Source organism: Anas acuta, chromosome 10, assembly GCF_963932015.1.
Source record: "Anas acuta chromosome 10, bAnaAcu1.1, whole genome shotgun sequence".
Lineage (NCBI taxonomy): Eukaryota > Metazoa > Chordata > Aves > Anseriformes > Anatidae > Anas > Anas acuta.
The window spans coordinates 11,069,356-11,087,748 of NC_088988.1; the positions used below are offsets into that span (position 1 = coordinate 11,069,356).

At 46.6% G+C, this 18,393-nt stretch overlaps 1 protein-coding gene across 1 annotated transcript; it reads left to right on the forward strand.

The window, feature by feature from the left end:
• Positions 1-8,447: 8,447 nt before the first annotated feature.
• On the forward strand, positions 8,448-9,545 carry LOC137862040 (olfactory receptor 14C36-like). The gene has a single exon (XM_068693677.1). The coding sequence runs from the start codon at positions 8,506-8,508 to the stop codon at positions 9,460-9,462; it is 957 nt and encodes a 318-aa protein (XP_068549778.1). The 5' UTR covers positions 8,448-8,505; the 3' UTR covers positions 9,463-9,545.
• The last annotated feature ends 8,848 nt before the right edge of the window (positions 9,546-18,393 follow it).

The window sequence follows — 18,393 nt, forward strand, 5'->3', positions numbered from 1 at the left end:
AATGGTTAAATTAATGCAACTTATTTCTTGGAAGAAAAACTAATACAAATGTTGTAACTTTTAAATGAAACAAGAATCTAACAAGGCATTAAGAACACAGCTCGAAAAATGAAGTTGCCCTCAGTCTTTGAAGGAAGACTGAGAACTGAAAAGCTTTAATGACCTGTCCACAGAAACCAGTCTTATTCATACACTGAAATTATTTATATATTTATTTGTGAAATCAAGTTCCATGTTGTTATTGCTTCCTATTGACCTTTACTTTGCATAATAATGCATTATACTCGGATGTGTGAAAACCTCTGAATCATGAAAGTGCCATGTTCCATTAGTATGGAAAATTAACAGCCTGGAGACTCTTCACTGTTTTTATAAATTCATCCTCTCCTCCTCAAGTATCTGTGTGTATTGTATTGTACTTGCAAATAAGCAGGTAGGTTGTTTTTCAGGTAGAGGCACATAAATAAGATTAGACAAGAACAGTAAAGGGCTGCTTTTCTAGCAACGCCAACAAGCGCTCTCACACCGAAATAGAATGGTGGGTATGGAAAAGACTGCATGAGCTCCTGAAACACCACACATGGGAAATGACAACAGACTGGAAAACAAGCATTTCTACTTCACTAAATAACTATTTGGAGCAGTAGATAGTTTCTTCCAAGATAGTTTCTTTCACGATAGTTTATTCCATGCTGGCAACAACCTAGTCACCTTTAACAATTTATGCAGCATGGTAAAGATACAAGTCTACACACATTGTTGGCTAAGTCAAATCACACCAAAAAAAATTGAGTAACTCCCTTCTCTTTAGAATGCTGTGAAAATAAAAAAGGAAGTACGATCAAATATATATTCCAGTACTACATTTCTCTGACAACTTATTTTTCAAAACAGAAGGGCCAATTTTGATTTTGATAGCATATTTACCTTTCAGAAGACTTTGAAAATACTAAGTAGCAGCATTATCTCATTTTTGGGCTGGCCTAGGAAAATAAACACAACCAGTCATCCCACATAATCAAAACTTCAAACAATAATCTGGAAAGTGATGCACATTCAAAAAAAATGATCTCAGTTCATACTAAGTCTCAAAAACTGTCTCTAACAGAAAAATTAGCACAATCTTACTACTTTGAATGTAACTTCAGTTTTGATGTTTCAGTTCATCCATAAAATGAACTGCCTGAAAATTACGAGATATTGATTAGTCAAAGTATGATGGCTTATATCCAACATAAAATAAGGCAATCAGGAAAAAAAAAATAGATTAACAAGAAGTAGAGTAAAACATTTAAAAAAGTATTGAGCAGTTTTGAACAAGCACTTCACAAACATTTTGAATACTTTAGGGTTTGTAACAGAAAATTTAGTTCTTTGCCATCTTCAGCAATTGCAAATATAAAAAAAAAAAAGGAATCAAATGTAGAGCATTGTAAACAGACTATAGTAGATATACGTAGAGAACTTCATTGATCTTTTGATAGTTCACAAAGATGGCCCACTCAAGATGTATGCTATTCCCATCCTACTTGAACTAGTATTTGTTTTGTCAGAATATTTAAGTAAAATACTGATTCCTTCTTTGAAAGGACAGTATAAAAAACAAACCTAAATGTCTAACTACATGTAGTTATAAATATTCTTTAGTAACAAAAAACAAGATAGGTTACTTGCTATAATGCCATGTTCCCCCATGATCTGGCAGGTCTTTGACAATAACATCCTAGAACTCAAAGTAAGGACACACAAGCACTTTTCTTTATCACTACATCTCAGGGAACACCTTATTCCACTCCTTCAAAACTGGCATAAATATGATACGGAAAGTACAACAGGAATCCTAAGTATTTCAAGGAGACAGATATAATGGGGAAAACCAAAGTTATCTATAATGTTTATACATTAACAGAACTTCAGGCAGAATGTGTAATGACAACAAACAAGATTGTCAGGAATAAGATAAACACTTGTAATAAACTGCACATGGATCGATTAGTAGAGAAGCTCATGTGCTGGAATCACAGTTCTGGGATTGTAGATGAACAGCAACTGCCAAAAATTTGTCTGAATTTCTTGGTTTCTAAATAAACATCAAAAGATTCAAATAGATGAATAATAAAACCCAAATCATTAGGCAAGTTCTGTTTATGAATTGCTCCTGTAAAAAAGAAATCGTTTTCCGCACCTTATCCCCTAAGTTCTTATTGAAACTGTACCCTCTGAAGAACAAAATAGGTGTGAAGTTTCATCACAATATAAGAAATTCATGACTAGAATACAATTGTTAAACTCTACTTCCACTATTTCTGCTGTATCTTCAGAAAAGTTGAGACTCAACGTCACTGACTTTGTGCAATACAATCTACATTTTTTTGCTCTATATGGGATTTGCATAAATGCTTTCACTGCAACTCAAAACAGTTAAAAACGAAGCAGAGATAATCTCATTTCACAAAACAGACTTTTTTTCTCCAGTGGTGTTTCAAACACATGCTTTCTTTATCCTGTATGCAACAACACTTTTCTTCTAGAAGTTTGGCTCCTACAGTGAACTCCCTGGAACCCATTTTATTTGTTTATTTATCTAAGACAGGTCCTGTAAGGAGCAATTAATAAACACATTTGCCCTGAATATGAATGCACTTCCCATTTAGTAGAGAAACATCAGAAAGGTTTGCAGTACAGTTTAAAGTCTTTTCATGATATTTACACCTCATACACTATATATACACCATCTGGTGCTGCATATGCCATTTGGCAATTCTTATCTCTGAGTGAGAAACCAGGTATGACTAAAGTCAGTAAGAAGGAAATTAATAACATGCATCTGTACTCATTTCCCTAAAAAAATAAGTAAATCTTTGCATAGCTATCACTAGAGCCTTGATCTATAAGTAATTACCCCTTATAAATGGTTTGATGGGAGACATTTAACAAACAGCGAAACACCACCTATACCAAGCTTTTAAGATCCATATAGTTATCATTTTTGTTCCAAGTTATTTCATAATGAAAAGCAGTACATCACGTGTTTAATTCTATTAGAAGGTATTTTAAACTAATGGCATTGTCAAGTTGTTCTCTGATACAGGCACATTCAATTTAAAAATGTTATTTATTTTAAGATTTAAAAATACTTATTCTTAAATATTTTAAATAAGCTTTCTTAATTTTGTTGAATACTACAAAAACATTGGTAAAGATTCTTGTACGATAAGTTGAATATTGTGTTAAAGAAATGAACCTTAAACATGGCTGAAAGCTGGAAGAGATTTTTAAGACACATTTTAATATTTTAGAAATAATTGGTTTCATAGTGGTTTTATTTATTTATCCCTTAATAAGGTATATTTCAGTAATATTAACTGATAACCATAAATCTCAATCATATTAAACTGACACTATTCCAGTTCCAAGTCTTTAAGGAAAAGAAAAATAGAATAGAAAACATCTTAAAAAAATGAACAAAACAAAGACTGGTTTGCATCCACACTGACAAGGGCCCATCATATGGATAGCAGTTTCTTGTGGAACCACACACAACCACATCCATCTTCAGCACGCCACAACACACTTGTTCTCCTAGCTCAACCTCCTTGCAGCATACAGCCCGTTACCTTACATCCAGGAGAAATATCTTGAAGACTGAGGCTGCTGCAATCTAGCTACCTGACCAAGCGGTCAGCAAAACTCCAAAAGCTTACATCATTAAAGAAGAACATAAAGACATGAACCCCAACCTTTGACATGCAAGTTAGTATAACAGAAATTTGTACTCATTTTTCACAGCACACTTGTACTGGAACAGAACAGATCTTTTGCACGCCATTTCGCCACAGCCTCGCACGTCACAACGCCGCTCACCACGGCAGCGCTTAGCCTACCGCTTCGAAGAATTCACACCACAGGCGAGCAGCTAACGAAATATTTCAGGAGACAGAAGTCACGGCAGTGCCCTCCAGCTGGCAGAGCCACTGCCACCGTCCCCACAGCCACGAAGCCCGAGCGCTGCCCTCACCTCAGCGCGCTGCCCGCCACCCTCAGAAGCCTCCAGAAGCCGCCCGCGGGCCCCCAGTGCGCGTGCGCCGCCCTCAGGCAGCCCCCATGGAGGCGGCGGCGCCCGGCTGGGGCTCGGCCGCGGGCAGGGGGCGGTGCGGGGCCGGGCTCGGCTCGCTGGGGGCAGCGGGGTGTGGGTGGGTGCGAGGAGGGAGAGCGCTGCCTTTCGTGGCCTTCCTGCTGCTCCTGCCTCAGGGGGGCTTTCCCAGACCCCGAGTCCGAAATGCTTGAAAGGTCTAGAGGAGGCAGCTGGGGAGCTTGGCACCTGGCACTTCTCTGGTGGAGCTCTGCTGTGATAAAAAATAAATGCATCCCCACACAGGCAGCTGTTGGAAATGTCCACTGACATCTAGGCCCTTACTTCATCCTTACATCAAGCTCTGTGACAAAGCAGCAACATTTTTTATTATTCCTCTCCTACGCTCCCCTTGCCATTCAGGCTTAATGTTTTTTTCACTGGTGGGATGAACCCCAGTGCTGAATAAACACACCTGCTTTACAGTCTTACTGATCGTGGAGTCTTTTCCGCACAGTGAGCCAGGCAGGAGATGCTCTACCTGGCTGCAGGATCGACTGTGGAGCAGACACCCCTAAGGTGTACCCCAAGTATTTTGCTCAGAGGAGCCTCCACTCTCAGCTGCTCACTGCAGCTGTGGACAAACGATATGTTTTACAGTACAGGAAGGGCCTGCAAGTTGATTATCGAAGTCGTAGAATGGAGAGAGTCACTTCTTTGGTGGTTCGGGCTTGAGCCCTGGGAATTTGCTAAGAAGGGGGGAGAGCGAATTTATTTAGGAGGAGTTTAACACCTGGCAGACAGAAAGCGGCCTTAGACTGGGAACAACCTATCCCCAATACCTTTTTAAACCCCCATATTTACAGATACATGGGAGTGGTTTCTTGTTTTGTGTGTGGGTGTACTGACAAAAGACACGAGAAAAATTGTTGCTGTATGTATGTAAATGAGGCAGGAGGAATTGAGACTGATCTCAAAAATATTTGGGAAAAGACCAAGATCTTACACAAGGTAGTTCAAGATGACACCTCATGGATTCAAGAATTATGGAACAAACTGACTTCTTGGCTACCTAACTTTTTTTGGCTTAAGCAATTGCTTATAGGAATAGTGTTCTTGCTTTTACTAGCATTCTTAACCTTTGTATTGGTACAGTGTGCATTTTGTTGCTGTATGAAAGGACTAGATGATTATGAAACCTGTAAGTGTAACTGAAACAAGCACCAAGTAGAAACTGGTAATAATTTTATGAAAACTTTGAATCAAGGAGTTTTATAAGCAAAAGAATTTGCTTAGGATAAAGAAAAGGGGGTACTTAAGACAGGGAACAAGATAAAGTTTGGTGATTCCTAGGTCTTAGCTAGCACTATTGTATGTTAACGACCCAAAGATTAAGGGAATAAAAGACTGTATGCATAGATAATGGAACCAGCAAGAACTGTCTTGACTGCTGAAGTCTGTCAGACAGGAAAGGCCAGAAGGCAAGCAGCAGGAAGACTTCTGGCCTTCAGCAAAAGACCACCCAAGGACCCCAGTATGCATACAAATAGAGACGGAACCTACGTTAATGAGTCACCGTGCTGGTCATGTGGGAGAGGAGGAAGAGGTTTATCTAAGGGTAGAGAAAGTTTCGTGTTCACAGTATGAAAAACTCAGTCAATGATGTCTGACTGTCCCATTCCCCTTTCTCCATGGGAAATTCTAGGGCATTATGGTGCCCTGTCTCCTGGTAGGACACCAATGAGCTAGATGCTTCTTTTTTAGTTGCTTAAAGAAATTGTGAAGGAAGTTCAGAGAGGTGAAATGATCCCTGACTGTAATGGCCAAGGTGTTCTGCCAGGCAACAGGTATGGAACAGGGGTTAAGGGACGGAATTATGTGTACCTCCTGTTAGACAGCCACAATCTGAGAACAAAGCACACTCCTAATGTCAGTTTCTCCCACGTTCAGAGAGGAAAGGTCAGGAATTACTTCAGTCTGCTTCAGACTACACACCCCAGGAGAGACCCTGCTGCCTTTCAGGAGCTATCAGCCCTGAGGCTTTGGAGACATCTCCAGGGAGCCCCATGGGACAGAGCAAGTGATGCCATGGTCAGGTCCTCTGCTGCTGGGCTGCTCTGGGCTCCTGGGCTGGAGGGAGCTCCTGGCAAGCCGGCACCACTGCAGACAGACAGCTCTGCCCAGGAGCAGCTCCTCTGCACAGCACAGCAGCGCTTATGAGGTGCTGGTTACAAGGGGAGAGCATAGGAGAGAAGTTAAAGTCTGTGAAGAGTGCAACAACAGAGGACAGCGTGTGGCAGGACAAAGCTGCAGGCTTGTTACACCGTGAGTGAGTCTCTGGCAGCAGGGCAATGCAGATGGGGTTGCACAAGGGGTCTTCTAAAGTTGGTGCATCCAGTGGCTGATAGCTTATGTAATGATGACTGTCCCTCTTTCTCCTGTGTGGAGTAGAAGAGGCTTTAGAGAATGGCATTTCTGAGGGGTTTTCAGTACAAAAAAGACAGGGATCTCCTGGAAAGAGGCCAGCGGAGGGCCACAAAGATGATATGGGACCTGGAGCATCTTCCCTGTGATGAAAGGCTGAGAGAACTGGGTCTGTTCAGCCTGGAGAAAAGAAGACTGACAGGGGATCTTATTAATGTTTACAAATACCTTAAGTGTGGGAGACAGAGGGATTTGGCCAACCTCTTTTCAGTGGTTTGTGGGGACAGGACAAAGGGCAATGACCACAAAATGGAGCCCAGGAAGTTCCCCACCAACATGTGAAAGAACTTCTTCTTGGTGAGGGTGACAGAGCACTGGAAGAGGCTGCCCAGGGTTGTTGTGGAGTCTCCTTCTCTGGAGGTATTCAAGGGCTGCCTGGACACCTGTCTGGGCAACCTGCTGTAGGAAACCTGCATTGGCAGGGGGGTTAGACCCGATGATCTCCTGAGGTCCCTTCCAACCCATAGAATTCTGTGATTCTGTGATTCTGTGATTTTCAAGAGGAAGGGCAAGGCATGGGCTACCTGAAGGGGCAGACACTTTCTGGAGCTTGGACTTCCAGATTCCTGCTGTGGAGGGGAGAGAGGTTACATGAGAATGGATTGTCAGGATTGTATGGGAGGCTGAGACTCCTAGAGAATTGCAGTTGCAGATCAATACGTCAGTGACGAACTTCAGAGTCCCCTCACACCCCTCAGCCTACACACTGCACGCTCACTTTTATGGTCCCCTCAGGGTTTTTCTCAGATGGTCATTAGGATCTGAAAATGCCGTGATGCCCATAGACAGTGCCCTGTCCTCAGAAGGTGTCTGCAGGGCAAAGCTGAGCACAGGGCATGCGGGATGGGGTCTGTGAGCATGTCTGTGAGGACAGGAGGAGACATGGGGGCAGAGAAACAGCTCCTGGCAGGGACAGCTTCAGGCAGCAGAGACATGGGCAGGCAGTGAGGGAGAGCTGCCACCAGAAGCTTTTCTTCATGTTTCCCCTCCTCTCCCTGCCTCCTTTGTCCCCATCGAGCCTGAAGGCTCTGGGCACTGCACGGGTGTGTGTGTGTGTGTATGCTGCTGTTCAGGACACCCCATCATCAAGACATTGGAGTCTTTCCTTGGAGGGTCCTCCTGGGCTGCAGGCTGCCCTCCACAAAGGTACAGTTCTCCCATAGCATCTCTGTGCTCTCCTGGAGATCCATGGAGAAGACACCTTGGTGCTAAGGCCATGGAAGTGGCACTGGGCAGCTGCAATGAGCCCTTTGGGTGGAAATGAGCCCTGCTTGGGAGGAAAAGCTGAGTGAAGCCCTCCTCAAGTGCGATGAGACAGGTGAGGGATTTGGAGATCTGAACTTGGAACCTGGATTCCTCTGATCTCAGCAGTGTCCAGGTTCTTTGCAGGGAAATGTCTGAGTGTGATCTTTGCCCAGCTCAGAGAGGTGCCAGGAGTGGGCAGCTGAGGCCAGGACTGATGTATAAACCAGCTCTCCTCACTCTGGGCTCAGGAACAGTACCTGTGCCTCACAAGACCTACATGGTTTCAGTTACAGTGCAGTAGAGATGTCCAGAATTTCTGCCTTAAAAACACTTCCCAATGTTTGGTGCAGACACGGGAACAAAACATACAATCCCTACAGCCCTGTTCAGAATTTGGTTGAATTGGGAGTGACAATGCTGAAAAGCTCTTTGATATGGTAAGTGGATTTATGCTGAGATCACCCTCTGCTTTTATTTAACGGTTGCTGCTAAACAGTCCCCATTAAACTGCCCTGCTCCCAGTAACACCCTCAGATACTCTCAAACAGAGGTCATGTAAGGCACCTGAAAAAGCTCTTCCTGGAAGGTTAAAGGCAGTTTGGGGGACTTTGATATGAAATTGAATTAGTTTAGAAACTGATTACTCTCCTAACCTCTCACTGCCTTTTCCTCTCTGGACAGATCCCCACATCCAGAGGCAGCAAATGTCCAATGGCAGCTCCATCACTGAGTTCCTCCTCCTGGCATTTGCAGACACACGAGAGCTGCAGCTCCTGCACTTTGGGCTCTTCCTGGGCATCTACCTGGCTGCTCTCCTTGGCAATGGCCTCGTCATCACAGCTGTAGCCTGCGACCATCACCTCCACACCCCCATGTACTTCTTCCTCCTCAACCTCGCCCTCCTTGACATGGGCTCCATCTCTGTTACTATGCCCAGATCCATGTCCAACTCCCTTTGGGACACCAGGGCCATCTCCTATTTAGAATGTGCTGCCCAGGTCTTTCTCTTTCTCTTTTTGATTGTAGCAGAATTGTGTCTTCTCACTGTCATGGCATATGACCGCTACATTGCCATCTGCAAGCCCCTACACTACAGGACTATCCTGGGCAACAGAGCTTGTGCCCAGATGGCAGCAGCTGCCTGGGGTAGTGGCTTTCTCAATGCTGCCCTGCACACAGTAAATACATTTTCACTACCTCTCTGCAAAGGTAATGCTGTGGACCAATTCTTCTGTGAAATTCCCCAGATCCTTAAGCTCTCCTGCTCACAATTCTACATGAGGGAAGTTGTGCTTCTCATGGTTAGTGTCTGTTTAGCTTCTGTTTGTTTTGTTTTCATCTTTCTGTCCTACGTGCAGATCTTCAGGGCTGTGCTGAGGATTCCCTCTGAGCAGGGAAGGAACAAAGCCTTTGCCACGTGCCTCCCTCACCTGGCTGTGGTCTCCCTGTGTCTCAGCACTGCCATGTTTGCCTACCTGAAGCCCCCCTCCATCTCTTCCCCATCCCTGGACCTGGTGACAACAGTTCTGTACTCAGTGCTACTGCCAGCAGTGAACCCCCTCATCTACAGCATGAGGAACAAGGAGCTCAAGGATGCCATAAAGAAAGTGATTTCACGAATGTTTCTCAGTTGTGATAAATTTCCCATCACTTTATGCTAATGATTCTCAGGTTATCCTATGTCTGGACTGTACTTTGTGTTCATTTCTTTCTTTCTTTCTTTCTTTCTTTCTTTCTTTCTTTCTTTCTTTCTTTCTTTCTTTCTTTCTTTCTTTCTTTCTTTCTTTCTTTCTTTCTTTCTTTCTTTCTTTCTTTTTCTTGTCCTTTTGTTTGGATTTTTATTATTAGTACTGCTGTTGATATTATTTTGTAGTAATCTGTGGTATTATGTTCCTATGTTTATATTTGGATTCATCTAAGTTCCTGAGGAAGCAACTTTCTCAGTCTCACCTGAAGCCTCTATAAAAGTGTGCCTAACACTGTGTCAGAGCCGCTGCTCTCCTGTCATGTCTGTAATTAAATGGGATCTCTCCAGTGCAGTGCCTGAAGGCTGGGCTCTTCTTCCAAGGATGGTATTAACAACAAACTCAAGCTATTTCACCCAAATGGGTGAACACCCACTCTAGGGTTGTTTATGGTTGGATTTGGAAGACAAAAGATCATATTGATATTGGCAGCCACTGGAGACCCAGGGATGGATTGAGAAGTCATCCATAGGTGTCCCATGATAATGCAGATTGTGTATGGTCACTGAGCTTCATTCCCAGGGCACATGTGACACGCAGATGATGTCCTTAAGGAGTGAAGTGTGGAGCAGCCTGGAGAGCCTGGGGGATCTCCAAGGACTGTTTTTCCATGGGTAGGCCAATGGCTGGAGCCCACAAAGTGAAAGATGTCCCAAAGTGGACTCACCCAAAGATAATGTGCTAAGCTGAGGTGTCTGCAGGGAATGAGGACTCTGCAATTCCCCACAATGGGAGGACTGCACCCACAGTAGGCACAGGGAAGGTAGACCTGAGATATGTGGGAGCTGGCTGAGGATCCCCATGGCCCCGATTTCTGTTCTGTCTTGGTGAGCGAGCATGGTGAAAGCAGAGAAAGTGAAGGCAGAGAATCATAGAAGCATAAAATCATAGAATCATAGGAGGGATTGGGTTGGAAGGGACCTCTAAAGACAGTCTAGTCCAACTCCCCTGCCGTGCACAGGGACATCTTTCACTAGATCAGGTTGGTTAATGCCCCATCAAGCCTCTTGAGGTTCCTCTGGACACCATCCCTTCCTCCTGTCATGTCAACTGCACCACTCAGCTTGGTGTCACCTGCCTGAAAGTGTCAACCCTGAAAGATCTGGATACGCTCCAAGGAAGTCACTTAAGCTTCTCTTTTATTGGGAAGACCAAAGCAGGACAGGCTATCTCAATGTACTCTAGTACGTAACATCGAGGGACAATCAGTTCCCTCTTCCAACTGTTTGTGGTCCTGTTCCTCTGGCCAGGATGCTGTAGGACTTCCTCGGTGCTAGCTCATGTTTTCCCTAAACTCAGCTGAGACCATCCAAGGCATTCCCTGCCAAGATACTCCCCAAACAGGGGACAGCCCAGTGTCAGACTGCTTTGTGGCAGACACCAGGGACTTCACCCGATCATTGTGATATTACTATTATAATAGCTGTGTTCAACTTTTGTACCCCAGCAAAAGAAGGACATGGATATTTTAGAAAAAATCCAGAGAAGGGCCACAAAAATCACAGAATTATAGAATCATTAGGGTTCGAAAAGACCTTCAAGATCATCTGGACCAACCATCACCCTACAACCAATGTCACCCACTAAACCATGTCTCTAAGCACCATGTCCAACCTTTCCTTGAACATCTCCAAGGACTTTGATGCCACCACTTCCCTGGGCAACCCATTCCAATGCCTGACCACTCTTTCTGAGAATAAATTTCTCCTAATTTCCAACCTAAACCTCCCCTGGCGCAACTTGAGGCCATTCCCTCTAGTCCTATTGCTAGTTATCTGTGAAAAGAGGCCCATCTCCAGTTCCCCACAGCTTCCTTTCAGGTAGCTGTAGAGAGAAATAAGGTCTCCCCAGAGCCTCCTCTTCTCCAGACTAAACAACCACAATTCCCTCAGCTGCTCCTCATAAGACTTGTGTTCCTGGCCCTTCACCAGCTTTGTAGCCCTTCTTTGGATGCGATCCAGGGCCCCGATGTCCTTTGTGTAGTGAGAGGCCCAAAACTGAACACAGTACTCGAGGTGCTGCCTTGCCAGAGCAGCATACAGGGGGATGGACAATCACCTCCTTGGTCCTGCAGGCTACACTATTCCTGATACAAGCCAGGATGCCATTGGCCTTCTTAGCCATACCTGGGCACACTGCTGGCTCATGTTCAGGTGAGCATCAATCAGCACCTCCAGATCCTTTTCCTCTGCACAGCTTTCCAGCCACTCTGCCCCAAGCCTGTAGCACTGCATAGGGTTGTTGTGACCAAAGTGCAGGACCCGGCACAGAGCCATGCTGAACCTCATCCCATGGGCCTCTGCCCATCAACTGGACCTGCTGCAATACGTGTCTGCCCTGCAACCGATCACCTCGAGTCTCTGCAGCTCATAGGCCACCATGAGGAATGGTGCAGGCAAAGGGGCTGTGAGGTCATCTTTAGTGAAGCAGTTCAGAGATCAGCCCTTGACTCCTGGCTGGGATCTGTGCAATGGCTTGGTTATGTCTATCCTACAAGCTTAAAGGCCAACAGTAGGCTCATAGCTTGGGAGATGATTGTGAGGCAACTTCTGCCTGGTTACATGATAGACCACAGGAAGACTGATAGGTTGGGACACCTATTTGAGGAGTGGTTTTTGAGATGGTGGTTCTTGGCTTAGCGGTAGAAAACAGTAGGAAAAAGATAAACAGTCACAAGGTGTAGCTATAAAGGTGGGGAGTGGAAATGAGGAAGAAAGAAATGTCCCTCAAAGGAGAGCACAGAAGTCACCCAAAGGGAGTCTGGGATCAGACCATGTCTGTGTTTCAAGGAACCGTCTGTGAGACTTCAGCAACATTCATGAATGTACAGAAATGCCCTGGGTAGGGAAAGGAGATAGGTGTCTACAGGGTGCAGGGAAACAGGGGCAGGTGTAGGTCAGCTTGCAGAGGAGATGGTAGAGGGCACTGGCAAGGCTGGAGGCCCTAACAGGACAGAGGTCTTTGTCCCATTGGCTATGGGTGATGTCTCTGCCACTGTGGCCTATGAGGAGACACGTTATCCGCGTGACACTGGGGCCTCGTTGCCTCCTCGTGACTCTGTGGACAGGTCCTGTGGTGTCATACCTTTTTCCTTCACTCACCATCACATACCCCACATCTCACTGCCTCATGGGTGAGGGACAGGACCTCTCTTCCCAGGCCTGTGGTCAGGGTCTGACCTTTCTCCTTCGTCCAAACGAAGGCTTTTCTCAGCATAACAGCCACTTGGACAGTGCCCTTGCCTATCTGTAATCAAGGTTTCCAGATAATCTGCTCTATCAATTCCATGGAGAAGCTTTGTCTTTAATGACCTTCAGTGGGGCCAATTTAATGCTCCAAGAGACTTTGGTGTTTACTTCTAACTTGAGCTCCTTGAGAGATTTCTTCAATCTTCTCTCAGTATCTGAGGTACCAGAGCACTAAATACACCATAGGGTCATTAAAATGCAGAAAGGCCTAACAAGCCACATCTCGACAATTTTCTTCAAGCCTTTAAATCTTGTACACCTAATTAGTAAAGTTCTGGAAGGGTAGTTAAAGTGGAAAACTTCAATGAGCACTTGATAATCAGGTACTTTTCATTGGTCTTCAGTTTAGGCAAACAGTGACAGCAGCATTCCCTAATTGGTGCTTCTCCTAAGGAAGACTGGGTAGGTTGGAAAAGCAGTATCTTGAAGCCAGTCACTGGATGGACAACCTTGCTCCTCACCTTACCAGGACAGCCATTTCTCTCATGGGCCACCTGGGGCTTGCACCACTTTTCCTTACACCAGACCTCTCCACTGAAGTCAGCAGCCAGATTCCACTGCTCCTTTGCTCCAAATCCCACCTGCTTTCCTTAGTGAACTGGCTGCACACAGTCACAGAATGTTTTTTTCTTATTTTAAAACAAGTAACACTAAAACACGAGACAATTTACCAAAAAATAAAACATACTCCTCAGCTTTATGACTCCAGTGAGGTTCACCTGGACGAGCAGGAGGCACATGGCTGTAAAGGTAACCATGAGGCCATTTCTGTCTCTGGCCTTGATAGCCCAGCAGCAGGAACGTGGTATGGAAAGGGACTATGAGGTCACTTTTCATGGAGAAGCAGGTAGGTCAGCCTTTGACTCACGGTGAGGATCTGTGTGTTCATGCTCAGATCTATCAGTATCCTCAATACGGCAGCAGATATCACCTGGTTGGCACACTGACTGTGAGATCCCCTCTGCCTACACACCTGGTAGGTGCCATACAGGAAGAGGGCCTGGATATGGGTCATCATGTCCCTTCCACCTGAGTACACAGCTGCACAGCTGGAGGCACATGGCTTACACAAGAAGCTGAGAAGCCAGCAAAAGGTACATATCTTGAAGGACCATGGAGAGGTTACTTCGGACTGGTCTCCTGAAAGGCCACAGGAAGGCTGATGGGACAGGATGCCTACTGGAAAGATGGTTTTCAAGATGATGGAGCTTTCCTTGCTAATAGGAAACAGCATGAAGGGAAAGACTGCCACAAAGTGCAGCTTGGAAGGTGGGGACTGCGCTTGAGGAGGAAATGTCACTCAAGAATAGTGCTGTGATGCCAGAGGTTACCTAAAGGGTGTCTGTGATCAGCCCATGGCTTTGTGTTTCTTGGAACAGGTGGGTGAGAGTGGAGAAACGTTATGGAAAAGCTAGGTTGAGAGCAATCTGGGGAGGAGAGGTGGGTGTCTACAGGCTTCAGATGTGTGGGACAGCATAGAAAAGCCTGCAGAGGCTGTGGAGAGGCCTGTGGTGGAGCAGGTTGTTCTCCTGCAGCCCATGATGTCCCACAGTGCAGCAGATCTCCACGCTGCAGCCCATGGAGGTGCCTGTGGTGGAGCAGGGGGACCTGGCCTGGAGGAGGCTGCGGCCTATGGAGAGTCCCTGCAGGAGCAGGCTCCAGGCCGGAGCTGCAGCCCGTGGAATTGCTCAGAGGATCAGTTCAGGAAGGCATCCCATGGGACAGAACCCATGTGTGAGCAGGGGAATAGAGTCACTGTGAAGGAGCGGTGGAGACGAAGCATCATGGACTGACCACAGCCCCCATTTCCCGTTCCCCTGCAGGGGGATACTGTTCACTCAGGGCGGAGGGGACAGCACATAGAAGAGCGTGGATGGGGAGAAGGTGTTTTTAGTTTCTCACTGCTCTAGCTTGTTAGTGATAGGTAATAAATTACATTAATCTCCCTATACTGAGTCTGTTTTGCCCATGACAATAATTGTTGAGTGATCTCCCTGTCCTTATCTCAACCCTTAAGTCCTTCCCATTGTATTTTGTCCCCCTTTCCTTTTGAGGACAGGGAGTGAGAGAGCAGTTGTGGTGGAGCTCAGCTGCCCAGCTAACTAAAACCACCACAGCTTGTTCCTCGAGGAGTCAGCCCTGAGGAGCACATTCCCTCGGGGTTCCCTGGGAGTCGTCCCAGCTCAGGGGGAGATCAAGGGTGCAGCCCACTGGGTCCCTGGAGAGCCCAGATTTCTTGCTTGGGATTGCTATTTATTGGATCGCAAAACCATTGTCTTTTGGTCAGTAATTTTCCAGGATTCCGGTATTTTGCCAATTTGCTCAGGAGTCAGGTTGTGCAATCCTTCCCCACAACTTAGCCCTCCCCAGGGGAGTGAGACAGCGTCAGACTTCACCACATTCTGTAGATAACAGGGAATGCTGCCATGATGGCTTTTCCTTTCCTATTTATTAGATAAAGTGATTGGCTTGTAGTCCAGCTCAGATTCCTTATCAAGTTGTTTCCTGGAAGGAGCTGTGCCTAGGTATTCATTGTTAACGAGCTATCCGGTTCACAGAGTGATCACACTGAGGCCTGTAGTGGCTCATAAACCTAAGACTTGTGCCAAGTACAGGAGCAGAGCATACCCACAACAGCTGTGAAGGGAGGAGACAAGAAAAAATTGAGACTGGGATATTTTGTGTGAAGGAAGAGCACTAGCAGGGCTTTGAAAGAACTCACAGGCATTGGCAAATACTCCAGAAAACATAACTTTGAAAAAGAGGAAACAGCCAGTGAGGACAGAGAGACATCAGCAGAGCTTGGGAGATCCCAGGGTCAGAGCGTGGTTGGGAAGCACAGGAAGCAGAGAGCCTGCTGCTCTCCTCCACTCAGAATTGCACACCATATCCCACTGCCCCCAGCAGCAGACATTGAGTATCCCTTGAAGGAAACGATCCCCCTTGCCAGGGGATGAGGGCCGGGGCTTGGCTGTTCTGCTTCGTGAACAACATGAAGGGCTTTTACTTGCCACCAGAGCCACTTCCACATTTGGTTTTCCCCCTGTAACCAATGTCTCTGACCTCCTACCTCAGCACTCCCCAGGGATGGGCGCCTTGTCCGAGCGTTCCCTCCACGGTCTCTTCAGTGACGGCCCTCAGGGGCCCACTAATGCTTTCTGAAAGGAAAGTGGGGAGGTTTGCAGAACCTGGGAGGTTTGTGTCTGACTTCTTTCGAGCCTTGCTCCATCTTCCAGCACCTGCAGTTCAATAACTGGGCACCAGAGGGCTCCTTATCGTGCAAAAACTCTAAAGAGCCAAGACTGTGCCTAATACCCTCCAGTATTTAGTACCTATGCAGCTAATGAGGGGATTTCAGGGCTGTAGTGTAAGGCAGAAGATTTCAATACTAGATACCAATAAGAAAGGATTTTTTTTTCTTCCTACACTCCTTCATTTTTCTGTTTAGAGATGAAGTGGTATCAGCAATCTCCATCTGATAATGATCCTGAGTGTCTCCCAACAGAGTCTGAATATGCAGGGAAATCAGAACCCTTTCTGTCAGACACTGTATGCGTGGTCTTCGTCCCTACCAGCCAAGCCACCATGTCTCTCATCAGTCACCCAGGACTTGATCAGCTTTGCTAAAATCTGGGCTATCTCCACTAAAATATATAACTACTTCTTTAAGACTTAGCACATTAGCCTGATTTTCTTGGAGAAGTACCAGCCTGTGGACAGAGAAGGATGCTTCTTAACTACCAACAGACCAAAACAAAGGAACGTGCAGTTCAATGAAAAGTAAAAGCCATTCTTCAGCTATACCTTAAATCCACATTACCTCTGCAGAGGAGGATAGATCTCTCAGGAGCTGTGAGCCATAGCCCCAAGGACATCTTCAGGGAGCCCAATGGGACAAACCAAGGAACACCTTGGGTTGGGCCTCTGCTGCTGAACTGGGTCAGGCTCCTGGGCTGGAGGGAGCTCCTGCCAAGTGGGCAGTGCTGCAGACAGACAGCTCTGCCCAGGAGCAGCCCCTCTGCACAGCACAACAGGGCTGTGGGCTCTGACTGCAGTCACCAAGACAGAAAGGAATTAATGGCAGCAGAATGAGTGTGGGGGCAGAGGAGAGCTCAGTGCAGAACAAACCTTCACAGCTCTTGGCATGGTAAGTTTCTTGCTGCAAGACAATGCAGGTGAGGTTTCTAGGAGGGTGTCCTTCAGCTTGTACACCTCTGAATGGACAGGACCTGCCAGGATGTCTCATGGCTTGTGCAGCGTGGAGGAGCTCCCCTGCCCCATATCCAGGGGGACAGGGCATAGCGGTTCCTGCACTCTGGGCGGGCTGCAGAGTGTGCAGCTGGGGTGCAGACAGGGGTGGCCAGGGCTGTGGTGCAGAGCAGGGTCCCTGCTGTCCCTGCTGTACGCTGGTGCAGGGCCTCTGCTGCCTACCAGGCTCAGCACTCAGCCTGTCCAAGGAGCTGACCAACGTGCCGTGCCGTGGGGAGAAGCTGCGGGTGGAAGAAGCCCCCCGGAAGAAGCCCCCAGGGCAGGACAGAGCAGGGTCCTGCTGCTGTGCAGGGGCTGCTGCCTGGGGCAGGCTGCTCACAGCTTCACAGCACCCCCAGGGCATTTCTGAGGGGACTTTGCCAGAGGAAGGTCAGGGCAGAGGTTGCCTGGAAAGAGAAGGCACTTTCTAGAGTCTTTGCCTGCATTTTCCTACTCTGATTGTGGGGCAGGCTCTGTGCTAATGCAGTGGTTGGATTTGTACAGGGAACTTATGTTTCTAGAGCATTAGACTGAGACATGAACGTGTTTGTGATGAACCTCGGCAAAAAAAAATTGTTTACCTCTGCTTACAGAGTGCACCAGGATTTTTCTGACCTGTTCTTTAGAACCTGCACACGAAGAGATGTCTGCAGAGCTTTCCCCACCCCCCCGGATCCATGCGGTTGTTCCTTCCCAGGTGCAGGACTCTACACTTGCTCTTGTTAAACCTCATTTGGTTCCTTCCTGCCCATCTCTCCAGCCTGTCCAGTTCTCGCTGAATGGCAGCACAGCCTTCTGGCATGTCAGTCACTCCTCCCAGCTTTGTATCATTGGTGTACTTGCTGAGGGTGGACACTATTCCCTCATCAAGGTTGTTGATGAAGATGTTGAACAAGACCAGACCCAGCACCAACCCCTGGGGAACACTGCTACTCACAGGCCTCCAGCTGCACTCTGCACTGCCGATCACCACCCTGTGAGCTCGGCCAGTCAGCCAGTTCTCAACCCACCTTGCCGTCCACTCCTCTATCCCACACTTTTCAGCTTTGCTAGCAGGATGTCATGGGAGACAGTATCAAAAGCCTCACTAAAGTCAAGGTAGATGACATTCGTTGCTCTCCCCGCATCTACCCAGCTGGTGATGCCATCATAGAAGGCAATGATGTTAGTCAAGCATGACTTCCCCTTGGTGAATCCATGCTGACTACTCCTCATAACCACCTCCTCTTCCAATTGCTTGGAGATGGCATTCAGAGCAAGCTGTTCCAACACCTTTCCAGGGACAGAGGTGAGACTGACTGGCCTGTAGTTTCCTGGATCCTCCTTCTTGCCTTTCTTGAAGACCGGAGTG

Excerpts from the sequence above, each read along its gene's own strand:
- LOC137862040 (XM_068693677.1), top strand. The coding sequence starts at position 8,506 with ATGTCCAATGGCAGCTCCATCACTGAGTTCCTCCTCCTGGCATTTGCA.